Source organism: Nothobranchius furzeri, chromosome 3, assembly GCF_043380555.1.
Source record: "Nothobranchius furzeri strain GRZ-AD chromosome 3, NfurGRZ-RIMD1, whole genome shotgun sequence".
Classification (NCBI taxonomy): Eukaryota; Metazoa; Chordata; class Actinopteri; order Cyprinodontiformes; family Nothobranchiidae; genus Nothobranchius; species Nothobranchius furzeri.
Window position 1 is genome coordinate 4,315,764 of NC_091743.1, and position 18,515 is coordinate 4,334,278.

Genomic DNA, 18,515 nt, shown 5'->3' on the forward strand with positions numbered 1-18,515 from the left:
AACCGAGGAGTCGTGGGGGCCGGCGACGGGGAACCAGGAGGCGGGACCAGAGAAGTCTAGGGGGCCGAGGAAGGGTCTCTGGAGAAGGGATTGTGACTGGAACACTTGAGACTTGGGAGACCGGAACACTTGCGTCTGGGAGACTGGAACTCTCGTGACTAGGAGACCTGAGACTTGGGAGACTGGAAGACTTGTGGGGAGACTTGAGGCTTGGGAGACTGGAAGACGTGTGGGGAGACTTGAGGCTTGGGAGACTGGAAGACGTGTGGGGAGACTTGAGGCTTGGGAGACTGGAAGACGTGTGGGGAGACTTGAGGCTTGGGAGACTGGAAGATTTGTGGGGAAACTTGATACTCGGGTGACTGGGAGACTTGTGACAGGAACACTTATGACAGGAACACATGTGACTGGGGTGACAGGGAGACTTGAGACTGGGGGACTTGGGACTGGGGGACTTGTGACAGGAACACTTATGACAGGAACACTTGTGACTGGGATGACAGGGAGACTTGAGAAAGGAACACTTGTGACTGGGGGACTTGAGACTGGGGGACTTATGACAGGAACACTTGTGACTGGGGTGACAGGGAGACTTGTGACAGGAACACTTGTGAAAGGAACACTTGTGACAGGAACACTTGTGACCTGGGTGACAGGGAGACTTGAGACAGGGAGACTTGAGACTGGGGAGACCTGAGACTGGGGAGAGTGGAACACTTGAGGGAACTGGAACACTTGAGGGAACTGGGACACTTGAGGGAACTGGGATACTTGTGGAGACACTCGAGGGAACTGGGACACTTGAGGGGACACTTGAGGGAACTGGGACACTTGAGACTTGGGAGACTTGAGACGGGGACGTGGAGACTTGAGACGGGGACGTGGAGACTTGAGACGGGGACATCGAGACGTCCACTTCAGAGCAGGAGCTTGAGACGTCCACTTCAGGGCTCGAGACGGGAGGCGTCGACCTAGAGACGGGAGGCATTGACTTCTGGCCCGGGGGCGTCGACTTCTGGCCTGGGGGCGTCGACTTCTGGCCCGGGCGCGTCGACCCTCGACCCGGGGGCGCCGGACTGGGCGGAGCCTCTTAGACAGGCTGGACCAGGAGCGGAGCCTCGTGGACGGGCTGGAGCGGAGCCTCTTGGACGGGCTGGACCGGAGCCTCCTGGACGGGCTGGACCGGGGCCTCTTGGAAGGGCTGGACCGGAGCCTCTTGGAGGGGCTGGACCGGAGCCTCTTGGATGGGCTGGTCTGGATGCGATGCGTCCCCCGGGACCAACGCCGAAACAGGACGCGATGCGTCCTCCGGGACCTGACCGCCGAGACAGGATGCGATGCATCCTCCGGGACCACCGCCGAGACAGGATGCGATGCGTCCTCCGGGACCACCGCCGAGACAGGATACGATGCGTCCTCCGGGACCACCGCCGGAACAGGATGCCCAGCTCTGGCCTCAGACGACTGCTTGTGTCGGTTGTGGCGTCGTCGTCGGGTGGGAGACCTCTGAACCACCAGGGGAGTGGAGGCCGCTTCCTGCATGACTCCAGGACCTGAGCGCAGACCATGAAGCGAATCGACAGATCCCCCAGAGACCTGACCCACCAGGAGACTGGAGGTGGCGTCAGGAGGAACTGCACTTCACCAGCAACGTTGACCTGGAGAAGCTGCCGGAAAACTCCTCCCACAACCAGGACCCTCGGGTTGGTTCGTTGGTGAACCTGGTGGAATAGGGTCACGGCCAAAAGTCTGTAGTAGCTCCCTAGCTACTGTCCAGAACGCCACAAACCTGAGTGGGCGATCTAAAAAATAGTCCGCAGCCTAGCGGTGAGCGCTACCACCCAGGCTGAACAACATGATGGAGAGTCTCTCGAAGTCCGAGGAAACAGAGTCCAGACGAGCGCATGCTTCCACGAAGATGCGGCATCCATCTGGGTGGCCACAGTACCTGTAGCGGTCTGGTGGTAGAGTCCCGGGTTCTGCTGGTTTCTGTGTTGGTCGGTCCATTCTGTCACGTTATGGGAGGGATGTTGGAAACCAAATTGCATAAACCCAGGATGACACGAGGCAGGAGATGATGAAAAATGAATCCTTTATTTTAAGGTGAACCAAAAACCATGTAAATCCAAAGGGGTGGGGAGCAAAAATCCAAAAACTTTCATAATCCAAAAACTAGTGATCCAAAACTGAGACTCAAGAAGTACAAGTAAAACTAGAGACGAGGAACTAGAGACTGACAGAATACTCACACTGACAGCAAACAATGGACCAACAAGAACAATGAGTCAAGGAGGGCTCATATAGACAGGGAGGAGCAATTGGGGAAACAGGAAGCAGGTGTGTGGAGTGAGGCTGGAGGGAAGGCAGGTGACAGCAATTATCTGGATGGGGAAGAGAACCAGTGGAGGGCAGATAAACCTAACACTATATAAAACACAAAACTAAACCTAAAGACTAAGGGAAGAACTCACACAAACACATACACATACTGACACACACAAACTCATACACACATACAATGAACTGGGGAACAAGAGGCTGTGGCTACAACTTAAGACACACAACATAGATGCAGACAAAGGACACATGAGGGCGCTAAGAGAACACAAAAAGGAATCCAGAGAGGGATGGAAAAACATTAGGAGACACATGGGGAAAGACGCAGACAAAGGACACATGAGGGCGCCATGAGAACACAAAAGGGAATCCAGAGTGGGAACTGGAGGGGCTGGGGAACAAAGGGACACAGAACATGACAGTGCTGAACTGAGCTTCATTCACTGCTGCTCAAAATTTTTTTTAGAAATGTTGAAATATACCTCTTAGAATTTAAGTGCTTCTTTAGCTGTAGATACATGAATACTCTGGTAAACTTGTACACTTTAGTTCTGTTTGTTAAGTAAATTAATATGTAATCCAACATTGCTGATAGGGATGGGTATCATAATCAGTAATTTTTAAGGTACCGACTGAATTCCGTGGTATCGACCATGTACCGATTCATGTGGTATGAAACTGTGCCTTGTTTCGGTACCATAGAGTCCGGTACCAGTGCATGCACAAGAGTGTTATGTCTTCAGTCGCTGCAGGCCAGCTGTAAAAAGCAAGCAGCACAGATATTAGAATGGGCTCTAAAGGTTGGGTCCTCTTCACTAAATGCGATGGCTGACTGGGTGATGATGACAACGTTCTGAGTGAGTAATCAGCATCTAAATCTGCTCCTGCAGGTAAATACTGTTTAAGTTAATGTTAGCTTGAAAACATCTCCTCTGACTGAAGCTGTCTCTCGCTCTCTCTCACTGAGATGTGCTGTGAGAAGCGCGCGCGCGCGCACGCACACACACACACAACAGTGTGGTAGTCAGACTATCCATAAGCAACACTGCTCACGGCTGCCTGTTTCATTTTTCCAGAACTGCGCTGCTCTGGGTGGCTGCATGTTGGAGTAGCTCTGTTGACTATAGAGCTCCGGACGTCACGTGACTCTCAGAGAGTAGACACCATATTGGCAGGCAACAAATGTAAACAAAATGAACGGGATCGGCTTGGATTTTACTCCGTCGGAGGTTACTTCACACTTTAAAACCGAAGAAATCATTTTATATAGTCAGAAATTAAATAGACTAAACATCTCAGACCCTTACCGTGCCCCGGAATACTTTTTAAAAACGCCAGAAGCTGTCGGAGAGGACTTCTTACCGGACCTGGCCGGGGAACCCCTTGGGATTCCCCCGGAGGAGCTGGCCCAAGTGGCTGGGGAGAGGGAAGTCTGGGCCTCTCGACGCTACTGCCCCCGCAACCCGACTCCAGATAAGCGGATGAAAATGGATGGATGGATGGACAAATAGCATAGATTTACTTGTAAGTAGTTTAAATAGAGTGCTGTGCTGTTTGAATGCATAAACTGAATGCCAAGAGAAATCACTAGTCTGATTTCTTTCCGTGAATAAAATAAATATGTCCGACAGTAGCGTCTCAGGATCTGTCTGAGATCTGTCTCGGTGAGACAGATAATAGCAATCCAAAGTGCTTTTTATGTGTGATCTGACAATTGATCAACCATTGCTTAAAAATTAAATACAGCTTATCCGGTTAATTGCTGTGATTATAAAACACGTAAACGGCAGCACGCAGAACTCACGAGGCAACGTTTTACGTGATGTTTACTTGTTGCTATGAGTAATAAGACAGAAAAAGCCACGCCAAAATAAGTTTAGGAAGCCCACTAAGAATCGTAATAAAACATTTAAAATAAATACCATACACAGTTGAGGAAACATTGGTTTAAGTACCTGATATGAAGTGGTCGCTGCAAAAGTGAAAACCTTTACTCTCGGGATCCCACAGTTTCATTTTAGCCCGGTCACTAGCGCGTTTTATTACAATAATCCAACGTTTGTGGCACTCCGGATCTTGGAGAATCCTGTAGATGGCTCATTTCTTATGTCGTCCGCGTCTGTTCTGCATCCTGGGGCACAACAGGAATCTACCATATTTCCCGTTTGATTGAGTTTTCTAACAATAACAAACAGTCCAGCTGCGGGCTTCTGCCTGCCAAGATGGCGCCGTTTCGATTTGAACTGTTGCATGCTGGGAGAAGTGACGTCAACTCCCGGAGCTCTTTTGCCTTTTCTTGGACATTTTTTTCTTCTGGTTTCTTGGGAGGAACAGTATTTTTTTGGACATTTTACTTTTCTGTTTCTGGTGCTGTGAAGCTTGGAGGATTTTTACTGCTATTTTTTTCACTTTTTTTCCTTTTTGAGTATTTGTTATGATGTGTAACCTTGACAACAAGCTGGTTTGCAATCGGAAGCAGCTGATTAACATTGGGAAGGCTGAAATAATACCTCAAACTTAAGCCACAAATCCCAAATGAGCTAAAACGCAAGAAGCGTGGGTGCAGAGCGGGAGCGAAACAGAGACAGAGAAAGAGGAAATTCAAACCATCTCTTCCATCGATCATAATGGGCAATGTGAGATCACTGGCCAACAAGATGGATGAACTCCAAGCCCTTTCAAGGACTCAGCCAGAGTATCGGCAGTGTGGTGTTATGTGTTTCAGTGAGACGTGGCTGCAGGACCATATCCCTGATTCCAGAGTCTCTCTGCCAGAATTCCTGACTGTACGAGCAGACAGAGATCTGAAGAGGAGCGGGAAAAGAAAAGGAGGTGGAGTGGCAGTGCTTGTCAACAACAGATGGTGCCATCCAGGTCATGTTTCAGAGAAATGTTGTCTCTGCAGCCCAGATGTTGAACTCTTGGCAGTAAGTTGTCGCCCATATTATTTACCAAGAGAGTTCACCAGTGTCTTGGCAACCGTTTATATTCCACCTTCAGCCATTACTGAAAATGCATGTGATGCCATCAGTTAAGTTGTCGCTAAGCTACAAACCCAGCACCCCAATGCATTTGTGGCTATATCTGGTGATTTTAATCATGCCTCGCTCTCTGCTACACTTCCAACATTTCAACAGTTTGTCAGCTGCTCCACCAGAGAAAACAAGACATTGGATTTGTGTTATGCAAATGTAAAGAATGCATACATGTTCAAAACAAGACCTCCTCTGGGACAATCAGATCACAATCTTGTTTTTCTCTGCTCGGAATACAAATCACTTGTTCAGAGGCAACCTGTGACAAGAAGAACTGTGAGAAAATGGTCACAGGATGCTGAAGAAGCCCTGCAGAGTTGTTTTGAGACCACAGATTGGATGACTCTCTGCCAAGGATATGAAGAGGACATCAATGCCATGACTTGATGTGTCACTGACTATATAAACTTCTGTGTGGATGTGTGGAGAACATCATACCCACCAGAACAGTGAGATGCTTAGCTAATAACAAACCCTGGATCACAGTGAACTGAAGAATCTGCTAAATGAGAAAAAAATAGCCTTCAATGAGGGAGACAGGGAATTATTTAGGAGTATACAGAAGCAACTGAAGATCAAGATCAGAGACAGCAAGGAGGCATACAGGAAGAAGCTGGAGAACAACAGAGGAACAATATCAGAGATGTCTGGTCAGGGATGAAGAAGATCACAGGCTTCAAGGAGAGGAAGGATTGCACAGATGGCAGCCTGGACACAGCCAATGAACTGAACAAGTTCTTCAATAGGTTCAGTTCAGGAACAATTCCAGCATCCTCCTCGCCTGTCCCCAGCCAATAAGACATCCCATCCTCCTCTGATCCAATATTTTCCTGTCACACGCCAGCTCCTTTGTCCTCTAATGCAGTCATGGACTTTTCTGGTTCTATAAATCTGTCTTCAACCAAGTCAGGAGATGCTGCTGCCCCATTTATACAGGATTTATGGAGTTGGAGTTGAAGATGCCATCATCCAGCTACTTCAACCAATCCACTGTCATCTGGACAAAGCAGGCAGCACTGTGAGGGTCATGTTCTTTGATTTCTCCAGTGCATTTAACACAATCCAGCCTGATGTACTTTGCCAGAAACTCCAGAAGACACAGGTGGGGGCCTCAACTATTGCCTGGATTAAAGACTACCTGACAAACAGACCACAGTTTGTGAGGCTGAAGAACTGCACATCAAACCAGGCGATCAGTAACATTGGAGCACCGCAGGGGACTGTACTCTCACCATTCCTTTTCACTCTGTACACCTCAGACTTCCAGTACAAATCAGAGACCTGTCATCTACAGAAATACTCAGATGACTCTGTAGTTGTCGGGTGTATCAGAGATGGACAGGAAGCTGAGTACAGAGAGCTGGTGGATCGCTTTGTGGCATGGTGTGAAAACAATCATCTGACCTTGAACGTGAACAAAACAAAGGAGATGATTTTAGACTTCAGAAGAAACAGGGTGGAGTCAAACACTGTTTCCACTATGGGAGAAGAAGTGGAGGTGGTTGAGGAACACAAATACCTTGGAGTTCACCTGGACAACAGACTGGACTGGAGAAAGAAAAAGCCATTTACAAGAAGGGGCACAGCAGACTGCACTTCTTGAGGACGCTTAGGTCCTTCCGTGTCTGTAGCAAGATGCTGCACAGCTTCTACAAGTCTGTTGTTGAGAGTGTAATCTCTTCAGCCATCGTCTGTTGGGGTAGCAGCATCAGAAGCAGGGACCTGAAAATGCTCAACAGCCTAATAAAAAAGGCTGGTTCTGTTCTGGGGACGACTGTGGAACCACTGGAGGAGATGATGCAAAGAAGGATTCTCCAGAGAATCAAGAAAATGATGGACAACCCTGAGCATTCTCTTCACAAGACTGTCCGACAACGGAAGAGTGTCTTCAGTCAGAGGCTTCTTCAGTTTGGCTGCAACACTGACCGCTACTGGAGATCCTTCCTGCCAACAGCCATTGTAATATACAACAACTCTTTAATGACTTTATTATTATTATTATTCTGAGCTACTACAGCAATCAGTTTCCCTCTGGGATTAATAAAGTATTTTTGAATTGAATTGAGTTGAATTGAATTTAAAAGAGACACCACTGATGTTTCTGCTTGTCGTTTGCCCTGCCCACGTGCTCGGATATTTCCCTGTTCCTGAGAAGTGTGTGTGAATAAAACCCACCGGTGCGCCGACGCCACCCAGCCCAGACCGGACCGGGCCAGGAACGACAGCAGAGGCTTCAAATGCAGTCGGGACAGAGTAGAGGTCCCTGTCAGACTGGATCTTCAATTCTGTACATTGAAAGAGTTGTATGCATGTTCTGGTTGGAGTTCGATTTGTTATTTGGAAATGTTTACATATACATGTTTTTATAATTTATACGTCTGCGTCGGGACGGACACACTCTATGCCATTATGCATCCACGTAAGAGCCCTTCAACAAGCTTGCAGAAGAAGCGAGCTTGTTGGAGGGCTCTTGGAGAGTACAGACACTTTATTCTACTCTCCCTCCCTGCTCGTCCCAAGGCTCTTTGTCCTGGCTGCCTGGGCACTGCGCTTCTCTGCATTTTTTCTGGAAACTGGAAATTATTAAACATGGATCGGGTCAGTTGGTTTCTCAATGGGATTGACAAAATCTTTTCAACGATGAGAACGGGAGAATGGGCTTCCAGATGCCCCTCTGGGACAGAGCCAGCTGGGTATTTCATGGACTCCTGGAAACAGTTGAACTTTATCCGCCTGTCTCAAATGTCAGTAGAGGATTCTGAAGATGTTTGGATATTCATCATTTTGGTGTTGGGATTTCTGCTGTTTGGCCTGAGCAGTTTCCTGGCTTGCCGGAAAATTAACGAGCTTTTGAGGAATATTGGCTTAATCCGGGAGCTCAGGGATGGAATGCATCGTGCTGTAAACTCACAGGCTTGGAACTTTGGCTGAGATTCAGGCTCTGGCACAGAAGCTTGATGCGATCCAGGAGAGAGTTGACGGATCAGCACAGATTGGAATAGTTTGATAATGCCATTATTGGACCTGGAGGGGTTGAAGACTGACAAAACTCTGTTGAGGGTCTGACCTCATGAGGAAAATACGGTCCAGTGATTTTCTCCAAAGACTGTGCTAAATTGCTCTGAAAAGCAAATAATCACATCAGCGCCAAAAGAACTTCATTTCCCGTGATGCTTTGCACACGGAAGCAGTATGATGACCTCTAAACTCGCAGAGGGCCAGCCCGCCGAGAAAGAGAGGGCTATAAGGACTGAAACACAGAGAGGAAAGTTCTCTTCCGTATCCAGCTTCAGCTGGCGGTGAAGGGAAGTTTGTTCTGCTAAGGCGTCGGACACGACAAGAGGCCGAGCCGCAGAGAAGCAGCGGAAAACTGTCAGATCAACGGAGAACGCCGACCGGAACATCGGAGGGACGCCTCGCTGTTTTTGTTGGTTCAAAGTTTTTCTTTCTCTATTCATTTTTACTTTCTTCTTCCGTTTTCTCTATAGTTCAAAATAAGCGATCAAACCGCGGATTGTTTTAAAATAAAATACGGTTTCTCTTCCGTACCAAATACGTCAGAACTCCAAGTAAGGTCGTTTCTTCTTTTAATATTTATGTGTTAAAAGCTGTGGCCACAGCATCACATAGATCATTAGAAATTGCCTGGGAATGACCTTTTCTTTTGTGTGTCTTTTGATATTGTTTTCTGAGGGTTTGATTTAAAGTTAAGACTGTGAAACTGAGTCGTTCTAAATCTTCCCTTGTCTGATCAGCCACACTGGGTTTCAACCCTTCCCACATCGGCCCTCGGTGAGTGTGTGAGAGAGATAAATCACTCCTGCACATTCCTCCAGCCTACCTCATCACACACACACACACACACACACGTTCAGCCAGACAGGGTCCATTCATACAGACTCCATTTTGGAAATTACACACACACACACACACACACACACACACACACACACACACACACACACACACACACACACACATGGTTTGATTTGACACACACACATCTTCAATTATACCATTGTTTTACATTATTATTCCATTGTTTAATTAAATGTTACTCAATTCAGATTTTGTCTCAAGCGACTTGCTTTGTGTTGACTGAAAATTTCTGCTCCTAGACAGATTCCACAAATATCAGACAGATTGATAAGGTTTTTTGGATTCAATTAATTTTCCCCTATTAAAGGGGTGGTGCCCCGAAGATATCTAAGAATATCTTAATTGATAAATAAATCGGTAAATATTTCCATATTTACAAATTTATTGAAGAATCCAAAAGTAAGTAAAGCTTACAAATTATTCACTCACCTAATAACCCCAACAACTCTAAGGCAGAGAGGAAATTATCTCTGCCTGTACCCAAAACAATTCTTGTTATCTGAATCTGGTGCCCTTGAATCCTGTGAGACTGAAGTGAAAACTCCCCTCAGAAGAAATGTGGAATGCTGCCATCGCTATGGAAACTCTTTCTCCCTATCCCAGCCTGGGCGGGACTGTGACCGGTGAAGGCCATGGAACCGTATCTAGGAGTCAGTGTGCTCTCTAACCCATTATCTCCCTCCCCTGTCCAAACGGAGGTGATTGAATTGAATTGAATTGAATTGAATGCCCCAATCTTATCTATCCGTCTACAGAGACTGCAAGCTTGTGATTGGTCAGGACTCTGCCTCCTGTAAATTCATCAACAGCACCATCTTTGCCGCTTCAACAAGTAGAGTGATATTTAGCGGCAGACAGAACAGATTGAAAAAGGCATTGCAGAAAAAGTCTGAAAATATGAACGTCTATTCACCCGTGACTGAAGGAGTACAAAGATATGCAGCAAACGTTTTATTCGTAGACAAAAAAAGACAAGAAACACGAGTGTAGAGGTGCTGATTGCAGGAAGAGGTGAAGGGGAATGAGGGACTAATTTGTTGGTGTTAAAACGTCTCTGAAACACATTAAAACAATGTAAACACTAGTAAATACACTCGTGCACCGGGTACCTCAGAACAGTGCTACGCCCTCTGTTGTCCTGACGGGGAACTGCTTTGCAACAATCTCCAGCTTACGGAGAAGTCTGACAGCAAAATGTCTCTGTCAACGTGTGTGCGTGTCTCCCTCATAGAGCTGATGGAGACGTATGAACTGGGCTTCAGTTTAGTTACCTTGGCAATGCATGAAAAGGTTCTGAGTGGGGGTGTAGTGCACATGATCTGGTATTGCTCCACAAAGGGTCCCAAACCACAGCATAGCTACTGAAGGACCTCCTTCAGGACTCTGGAGAGCACGCTCTGCCAAATCCTCTAACAACACCAGATCAGCCATGCTACAGCATCAGATTCCTGTTATAGGGTTAGCACCAACATAATAATTTAGTTATTAAGTAAAGCAGGTAAACACAGTGAATGAGATTGAATAAGTTGGATTCACTAATAATTAAGTTCATCTGACACATTTTAGAGACCTAAGTAATTTTTGTATAGATTAAGGGTATTTAATCCTGGTCCCGGAGGGCAAGTATCCAGCATGTTTTAGTGGTTTCTCTGCTCCAACACACCTGTGCCGCAGCTCATCAGGCTCTGCAGAAGCCTGTTGATCACCTGCTGATTGAAATCAGGTATGTTGGAGCAGCAACCTGCTGGATACGGTCCTCCAGGACCAGACGTAAACCCACCGGGAATAAAGTGTGTGTGTTCGTCAAAACTCTGACAATCCAGCGGACATTCAAAATAAAAAACTACCAAACTTTATTATTTTATTGAAGCCTCAGCACAGTTGAAGTCTTAATTTGCTGCATCAAAACACATTAAACTGTCAAAGCAAGAAAAGGAGTAAACTGTGAAGCTGAACGAGACTCCGGGTGTGCTGTTACACAGTTTTAATGTTGTGTTGTGGTTTGGGATGGGGGAGGGCGCAGAGTGTGGGAGTGACATGATGCTTTATTATTCATTGCACTTATCCAGGTGTGAACTGACACATAGTTATTTGGTAACATTGAATGATTGCTGCCCGATTTAATTGTGCAGCAACCACACTGTATTATTCATGGCCTGGCACTTTTAACTTGGTAATTACCAGCTGCTGCGACTCGGTGGGACTCCAGTGGTTGTGTCAGAAACAGCTCTCAGTAAATTCACATACACAAACGCATGGAACATTTCTTTATTAATTAGGAAGGTCAGCATGAATCCGTTCCTTTTAGAGCAGTCTGCTGTGTTTTAGAGAAAGTCCAAATCTGCAAGTTTTTTTAGCTCAGTTATCAACATTAATGCTGTTGCTGGGAAATGAACCCTAGCATGGATTTAAACCATTATTCTGATAAAGTCACAAAACTTTATGAAAGTAGGAAACTTTCTAATACTACAATGAAAGTGTGATTAAATGTGTTCCTAAGCGTAGTCGACCCAGTCCTGTCTCAGATAGCTCTATAAATAGTTCATTACAGTTATTACTCGTGGAATTAGATGTAGTGGTAACACTCTAAGTAAGGGTCTCTTTACTAAAGCTACTCAGTGCAATAATAAACAAGAGCTTATTGACATTCCTGACATTGTTAACTATTGGGGGGGGGTCTGCATCTTAACAGTAACCATACCCCCCCCCCCCCCCCGCCCCCCCACTGTCCTAATGGATGTGACCCCGTGAGGAAAGTTGACCATAGAGCAGGGTTGCTGGTTTATCCCTTGGGTCCATGAGGCAGGGGTGAGGAGTGAGCACCAGCTCACCCCTGCCTCATGGACCCGAGGGATAAACCATCAATCCTGCTCTAAGGTCAACTTTCCTCACGGGGTCACATCCATTAGTGTCATGGGTGATTCTGCAGGTTGAGTGCTTTGCAGTCTTGTTTCTGGTTTTATTGTATTTCTGGTACTTCCTGTTTTATTTTGTGCATTCACTTCCTGTCTCATTACAGGCAGCTTCACGACATGAGGCTCCTCACTAATCTGCCTCATGTCTTGCACCTGGGTCCTAGCTTCTCCATTTAAGCGTCTTTGCAACAGTTTCCTTTGCCAGTTTGTCTTCTGCTCTCAGAAACACTTGGTAAAAGTGTATTCAGTTAGATTTGGACTTTTCAGTTGTGTTGTACTCCAGGAATCCCTTCTGCTGATTAAAACTGTGAGAGCTCTGCATTTGAGTCCTCTTTGTGCTTTGATAATTAGGACAGTGGGAGGGTTAAGAAAGGAACCCTTTTACCTTGTGCTGTGTAATAAAACAGTTTCCCGAGCAAAACTGCACACCCCATTTTAAAGTCCCATTAGTTGTCACACACACTGATGTGTGTGCGAAATTTGTTCTCCGCATTTGACCCATCCCCTGGGGGAGCGGTGAGCTGCAGACACAGCCGCGCTCGGGAACCATTTGGTGGTTTAACCCCCAAATCCAACCCCCTTAATCAAGGGCGTCAGTTTGTTTTCAGAATTGCTGGGGACAATAACCATACACTTGAGTGGGGTTTAAAAATTGCTGGGGACAATAAAGTAGGCTAGCACAGGGGTCGGCAACCCACGGCTCTGGAGCCGCATGCGGCTCTTCCATCCATCTGATGCGGCTCTCTGTGCTTGTAAAATAATGAATGGATATTTAAATAAAATGCTTTATATTTTACTGCATTAATTTTACATCTGTATGTCAATTCTAAATGTAAAGATTGTCTGCGTAAACCTGAACAGGTCGCCCGGTCTTACTGTGAGACCGGCTTGACGCGTCACGCTTGTGCGTAATCATAGGCGCTTCTGAGCTGACGAGGATGTGAGATTCTGGGACTCTCCTCAGACGGCTCCTGGATGTGTTGCCACACTGGAGACGGGAGCGGGCGCTGTTCGGCCATTGTTTCGTAATCAGGGAACATTTTCTAAGTGACAAGTCTCGCTTCAGTCGGAGGAATCTTCCCGCGTGCGCTCTGGTTCTGCGATGCGCTCCGGGCCCCTCTCCACATCTTCAGCTCGCTGTGGACCTTATGAGCGCCCACGGTGGACAGTGAGCTGGGGATCCTCAGAGGGGTTCGCGGCGCGGAGCCACGGTGCATGCGATAGGATTTCCAGGCGGTCTGGAAACCCGGTCTCTCTGAGGGACGTGTCACTTGGAAAAATTTTCTTTTTATGAAATTGTGAGACTTTGGCTGGGCGGCGCTTGTTCCCGTCTCTAATGTGGACACGTATGATGCATCCAGTCTGAGGCAGAGCCTCTTCAGCTCAGAAAGCACCTGTAGAGACATTTGATTACGCACAAAGTTTATGTGGAGCAGAAGCGGTCGGGCCACGGCAGGTGAAACGTTCCTAGCATACATGAAGTGAAACTGTTTAATTGTAACAGTAATATGTTACTGGACACGCTGGTCTGGTCGGTTAGACCAGTGTTTGATGTGGAAAGCACACTCACACACACACACACTCACACACACACACACACCAATAAAAATAATGCTGATAGCGTGGACTAAAAGCCAGGTGATGGTTTACGTATTTAAATGATGATCAGGCTGCTGTAAAATGTAATCTCCATCCACATCCAGACACAATTATCCTCTATTCTTTCTCTATTTGCTCTGCTCTTGTCTGGGCTGACGTAGCTGACGGTGCGCGCGGTGCGCCTAACTAGCGGCTGATGCACATTTTACGCATTTGGAGAGGTGGGCTGGATGCTTTTCTTTTACTGGAAGATGGTCCACTTAACGCACGGGTGTAGACTACATATTAATGACAAATGAATGAAAATTAAATTGTGAGTCTTTACTTCATATTTTATAAATAAAAATGACGAGGGAAAACATTTATGACGTCTTTTTAAACGAAATTTTCTAGCGCGACCTGCCTGCTTCACTTAAGTCACTGCTTATTAAGGTCCGTCCAAAATTACCGTGGGAAATGGGTAATTATGGCTCTTTGATGGGAACAGGTTGCCGACCCCTGATAAGATCTGAGCTGGTAAAACAAAAATCCTCATCAGCAGGCTTTTTTGAAAGTGGGGGGGACACAGTTGCCAATCACAAATTTTGCCGGGGATATGTCCCCGGCGCCCCCGGTTAAAATGACACCTTTGCCCTTTATGCTGAGTGTCAAGCAGGGAGGCATTGGGTCCCATTTTTTCTAAGTCTTTGGTATGACCTGACCAGGAATCGAACCCTGATCTCCCAGTCTCAGGGCGGACACTCTACCACTAGGCCACTGAGCTTTACCTCATTACTGACGAACACAGCCTTAATGATGGGACTGTGTACCATACACCCACAAGCACACACACACACACACACACACACACACACACACACACACACACACACACACACACACACACACACACACGCACACACACACACACACACACGCACACACACACACACACCATTCATGTTGACACTAAGAACCTGCTAATAAATCTATGTACACAAAGGAATCCTTCTGACTGTCTAAAGGTCCCACAGTCCATCCGGTGCCTAAGTCACTTGCACCTACTTCTGGACCATCGTGGTATTCATTGAACAGGAGACCAGCAGCCTCTGAGTCGGTGGTATAACTAGGTGTATCCACCTTTACATTGAACTTATTTGGTATCATTCTTTTCAGAACAACCTCACCTATGTGAATTTAGTCATTTCTTCATTTAGGTCAAGGCGTGTCTCAAATTTTTATGTCAAATTGCTGTCATTCTAAAAATGGAGTTCCACACTTTCTTTCCGCTGCCACTTCCAAAAATGTCCGTCAGAAGACAGGATCGGATTTAGCAAGCCTGTGCAAACATATTTACATTTACATTATATACATACACTTACAGAGAAGGTATCTTGAACCAAAGCCATAGTTTATGTGTGCCAAGTCTCAAAATAACCCAGAGGGTTTTCTAATCCTTCCTGATTTTGACCACCTGGAGGCAGCAACGAGCGCACTCCCTGAAGCAGAAAGTCTTCCCTGCCTGCACCTAGCAGCTATTTACGCATGATGTAGTGATAGGGTGAACTAATTATGAGTGATGTTGCGAATGGGTTCGTATCTCCCCCTTTAGGATGAGCTTGGCCTTGTTTTTTTCCCTGACTCCCGAGTCCTAGCTTACGATGAAAAGCAGCAAGAGAGCTGAAGGAGCCGACAGGGAGCTCCGTTGGCAGAGACAAAATGAAAAGGAAAGAGGGACATCAGTGGAACCTGGGAAAGGTGGAATAAGTAGAAAGAGCAGAATAAGGAGAGGGTGATGAAGGTAACACCAAGACCTAAACAGGTGAGTTTAAAGAAGACCACTGAGTCCACCGGTCTCAGGCTCAGGGGGAGAGAGGGCCAGAGTCTGGGGGCCACAGCAGCAGATGATCTGATGATTCTTCTACAGTCTGCTCTTTAACTGTACTATTTCCTGCTATTTCAGCTGTTAACTTTATTTTCTCTCTAAGTGTTTTTCTCCCCAGAAGAAGCTACAACGATGTTCTGCTGAGCTGTGGTGGCCTCATGGAGGGGGCCATCGTCTAGCACACTGCTGCTAACCACTTAAACATTCTCCCTCTCCTGATAACATTTTACTCTCTTTGACATTGAATGTGCTACTAGTAGTTTACCCGTTTAATTATAGATCCACTAGGATAAATACAATAAAGTTTATCTTTCACCAAATAGAATATTTACTAAGAAATCACAATGTAACCATAGAAACACTACTTGGTGTGTGTGTGTGTGTGTGTGTGTGTGTGTGTGTGTGTGTGTGTGTGTGTGTGTGTGTGTGTGCTCTGTCTTCTCCATCCCCAGTGAGTCGTGGACGATGGCTGCTTATGCTGAGCCAGGATCCTCTGGAGGTTTCTTCCTGTTGAAAGACTGAGAGCGAACACGAGCACCCGGATACACACAGGTGGGATTTATTATCAGACGATTGCGTACGAGAGGCCACCGCATGTTTCATGAGCTGCGGCCTTTCTGCGTGGCGTTGCGTGTTCTCTCCATGCATGTGCGGGTTTCCTCCGGGTACTCCAGTTTCCCCCACAGATCACAACATGCCCTGTTGGTTATCTATTGCACGTCGCTTTGGATTAATTAATTAATTAATTAATTAATTAATTAATTAATTAATTAATTAATTAATTAATTAATTAATTAATTAATTAATTAATTAATTAATTAATTAATTAATTAATTAATGTAGCATTAAGGATTCACTACATATTTATTAAAATGATCAATAAGATGTGATAACTTCATATGAATATGAAACATCAACATGATTGATCTTTGAATGTTTAATCAGAAGATTTTAGTTACTTTTACTTATTCAGGGACCATAAAAATACTTCATATTAATTCAGACAGAGTCAAGAATATAGTTTGTGAAAATGAATTTTTTCCCTAAACTAATAATTATACAAGACAAGATATGAATGATGATGGCTATGAAGTGAGTTCATGTGATGGATAAAAGGAAGCTAGATGGTTTAGTAGAACCTTTCTTAAGCCTCTGAGAGATTTTGTGGAGTCTGGGTTGTAAAATAAATTTGGCTATTTGTTTGTTACACGACAGATCTGTTTGTAAAACCATCCGACGCCAGTGTGCAGCCTACAATAGCCTTTGGTATAAGTCGCTCCCGGTGGTCCGGAGGAGGGGCGGCCTGAGTGGTGATTCATCGGATGTTGAGATCACGAGTCTCAAAGAGTAGTAGCTCCCTTTGAGTTCAGGTTCACCGGTGATGAGATGCAACCACGGCCTGCAGGTCAGATGTCTGAGGTGTGAAGTAGCTCTTAAAGAGCTGTTGTGCCTGTAATCACTTGAGTCCAGTACATTCCTTGGGGGGGGGGGGGCCAAGAGGCAGAGGGGGTTGTCCAGTAATCAGAAGGTTGCAAGTTTGATCCCAGCTCTGAACAGAGAACTCTGCTGTGGTGTCCTTGGACAAGACCCTTAACCCACCCTCCCTGCTGGTGGTGGCCGGAGGGGCCGGCGACGCCAGCGCCCAGCGGGCCCCGCTCTGTCAGCGTGCCCCAGGGCAGCTGTGCAGGTCATATCATTTATTTATCATGTTTTCTTAGTAATTTAGTTGTTTGTCAAACACAAATTTCACACAGAGGGAGTGGTAGACTAATGGGAAAAAGAGAGGTGAGCAGAGCACTTACCCTTTAATCCAGCTACAGCAGAGTAGGGTCAAAGTTTACACAGAGAAAGAAAAAAGGAGGAACAGAGAAACATAAAGACACACAGCAAAGCCAAAGGCATGGGACAAAGGCAGCACACCAAGAATAACAGTGCACAGGGTGAGAACACCCAGGCTGGTAGAATCATCATCAAGCATGATAGGAAGACTACAAAAGGAGACGGGGACATGACCCTCATGAGAAAATGTCAGTTCTCAGATTGTTTTAGATGATCCAAAACATGAAGGTACCCTTCAGGTTTTCATGTTTAGAACCGTTGAAACCGATACGACTGGTCTCACCAACAGCAGGCCTGAGGCCTGAACACTTACAGAACTGGGATATGGGTGCATCCAGCTGTGGGGCGGTGCTCCCTCTGGAGTTGAGCTTTTGGACCTGGGTGGGAGGCACTGGCTTGTGTGACTGACCAGTGGCCCTGTACATGGCCTGGACCCACAGGATACGGTCCTGTTCATCATCACTGGCAAAGATCACGGTGTCTCCTTCTTTGACAGCATTGAAGAAAGTCCTCCCGCCATCCAAACCTGCAGAACACGCACAACTAGTCTGAAGACTCACGTCTGTGTAGCCGAGCTGCAGAGACACCAGTTTGACTAAGTCCACAGTTAGATGAAAACATGTTATCATTAAAGACACACTGGCTGTGCGTTCGTGGTTTTAACACCTTAATCCTACAGCTTAAATGTCTCCCAGCCACCGTTCACGTCTACAGAAGGGATTCATCACTAAATGAAACAAATCAGATGTGTTCATGATGTACTAGTGCAGGAGGCAGCAACAGGGAGGTCAGCTCCAACAGGTGGGGCGCTGGGGTCATGTTAGCACAGGACCAGGAGGAGACCACACAGCTTCCGTACGCTTTGATCAGCTCAGCCTCAACACAAAGGGCTGTTTAAAGAAATGCACCATTTTCACCACCGTCGGTTTGTTTCAGCTTCTGCGACCACTAAAACTGCAGCCATCCTTCCAGGAGCCCTTTGTGTTTCTCTTTCCTGACGTTCTCATCTCCTCACCTGCTGCTCTTCCTGGCTCGTGAGATCGATAG

The 18,515-nt window shown here is 46.3% G+C and overlaps 1 protein-coding gene across 4 annotated transcripts in view; it reads right to left on the minus strand.

The window, feature by feature from the left end:
• LOC107373568 (calcium-dependent secretion activator 1) overlaps positions 1-18,515 on the minus strand; it is a 603,181-nt gene that overhangs the window by 523,405 nt on the left and 61,261 nt on the right. For all 4 annotated transcript variants that reach the window (XR_011520070.1, XM_070549106.1, XM_070549105.1 and 1 more), the window contains exon 11: positions 17,782-17,994. Coding sequence is in view for 3 of the 4 variants with exons in the window: in XM_070549106.1 (XP_070405207.1) it covers positions 17,782-17,994 (213 nt within the window). In the remaining variant the exon portion in view is untranslated. The remainder of the gene's footprint in view (positions 1-17,781; positions 17,995-18,515) is intronic.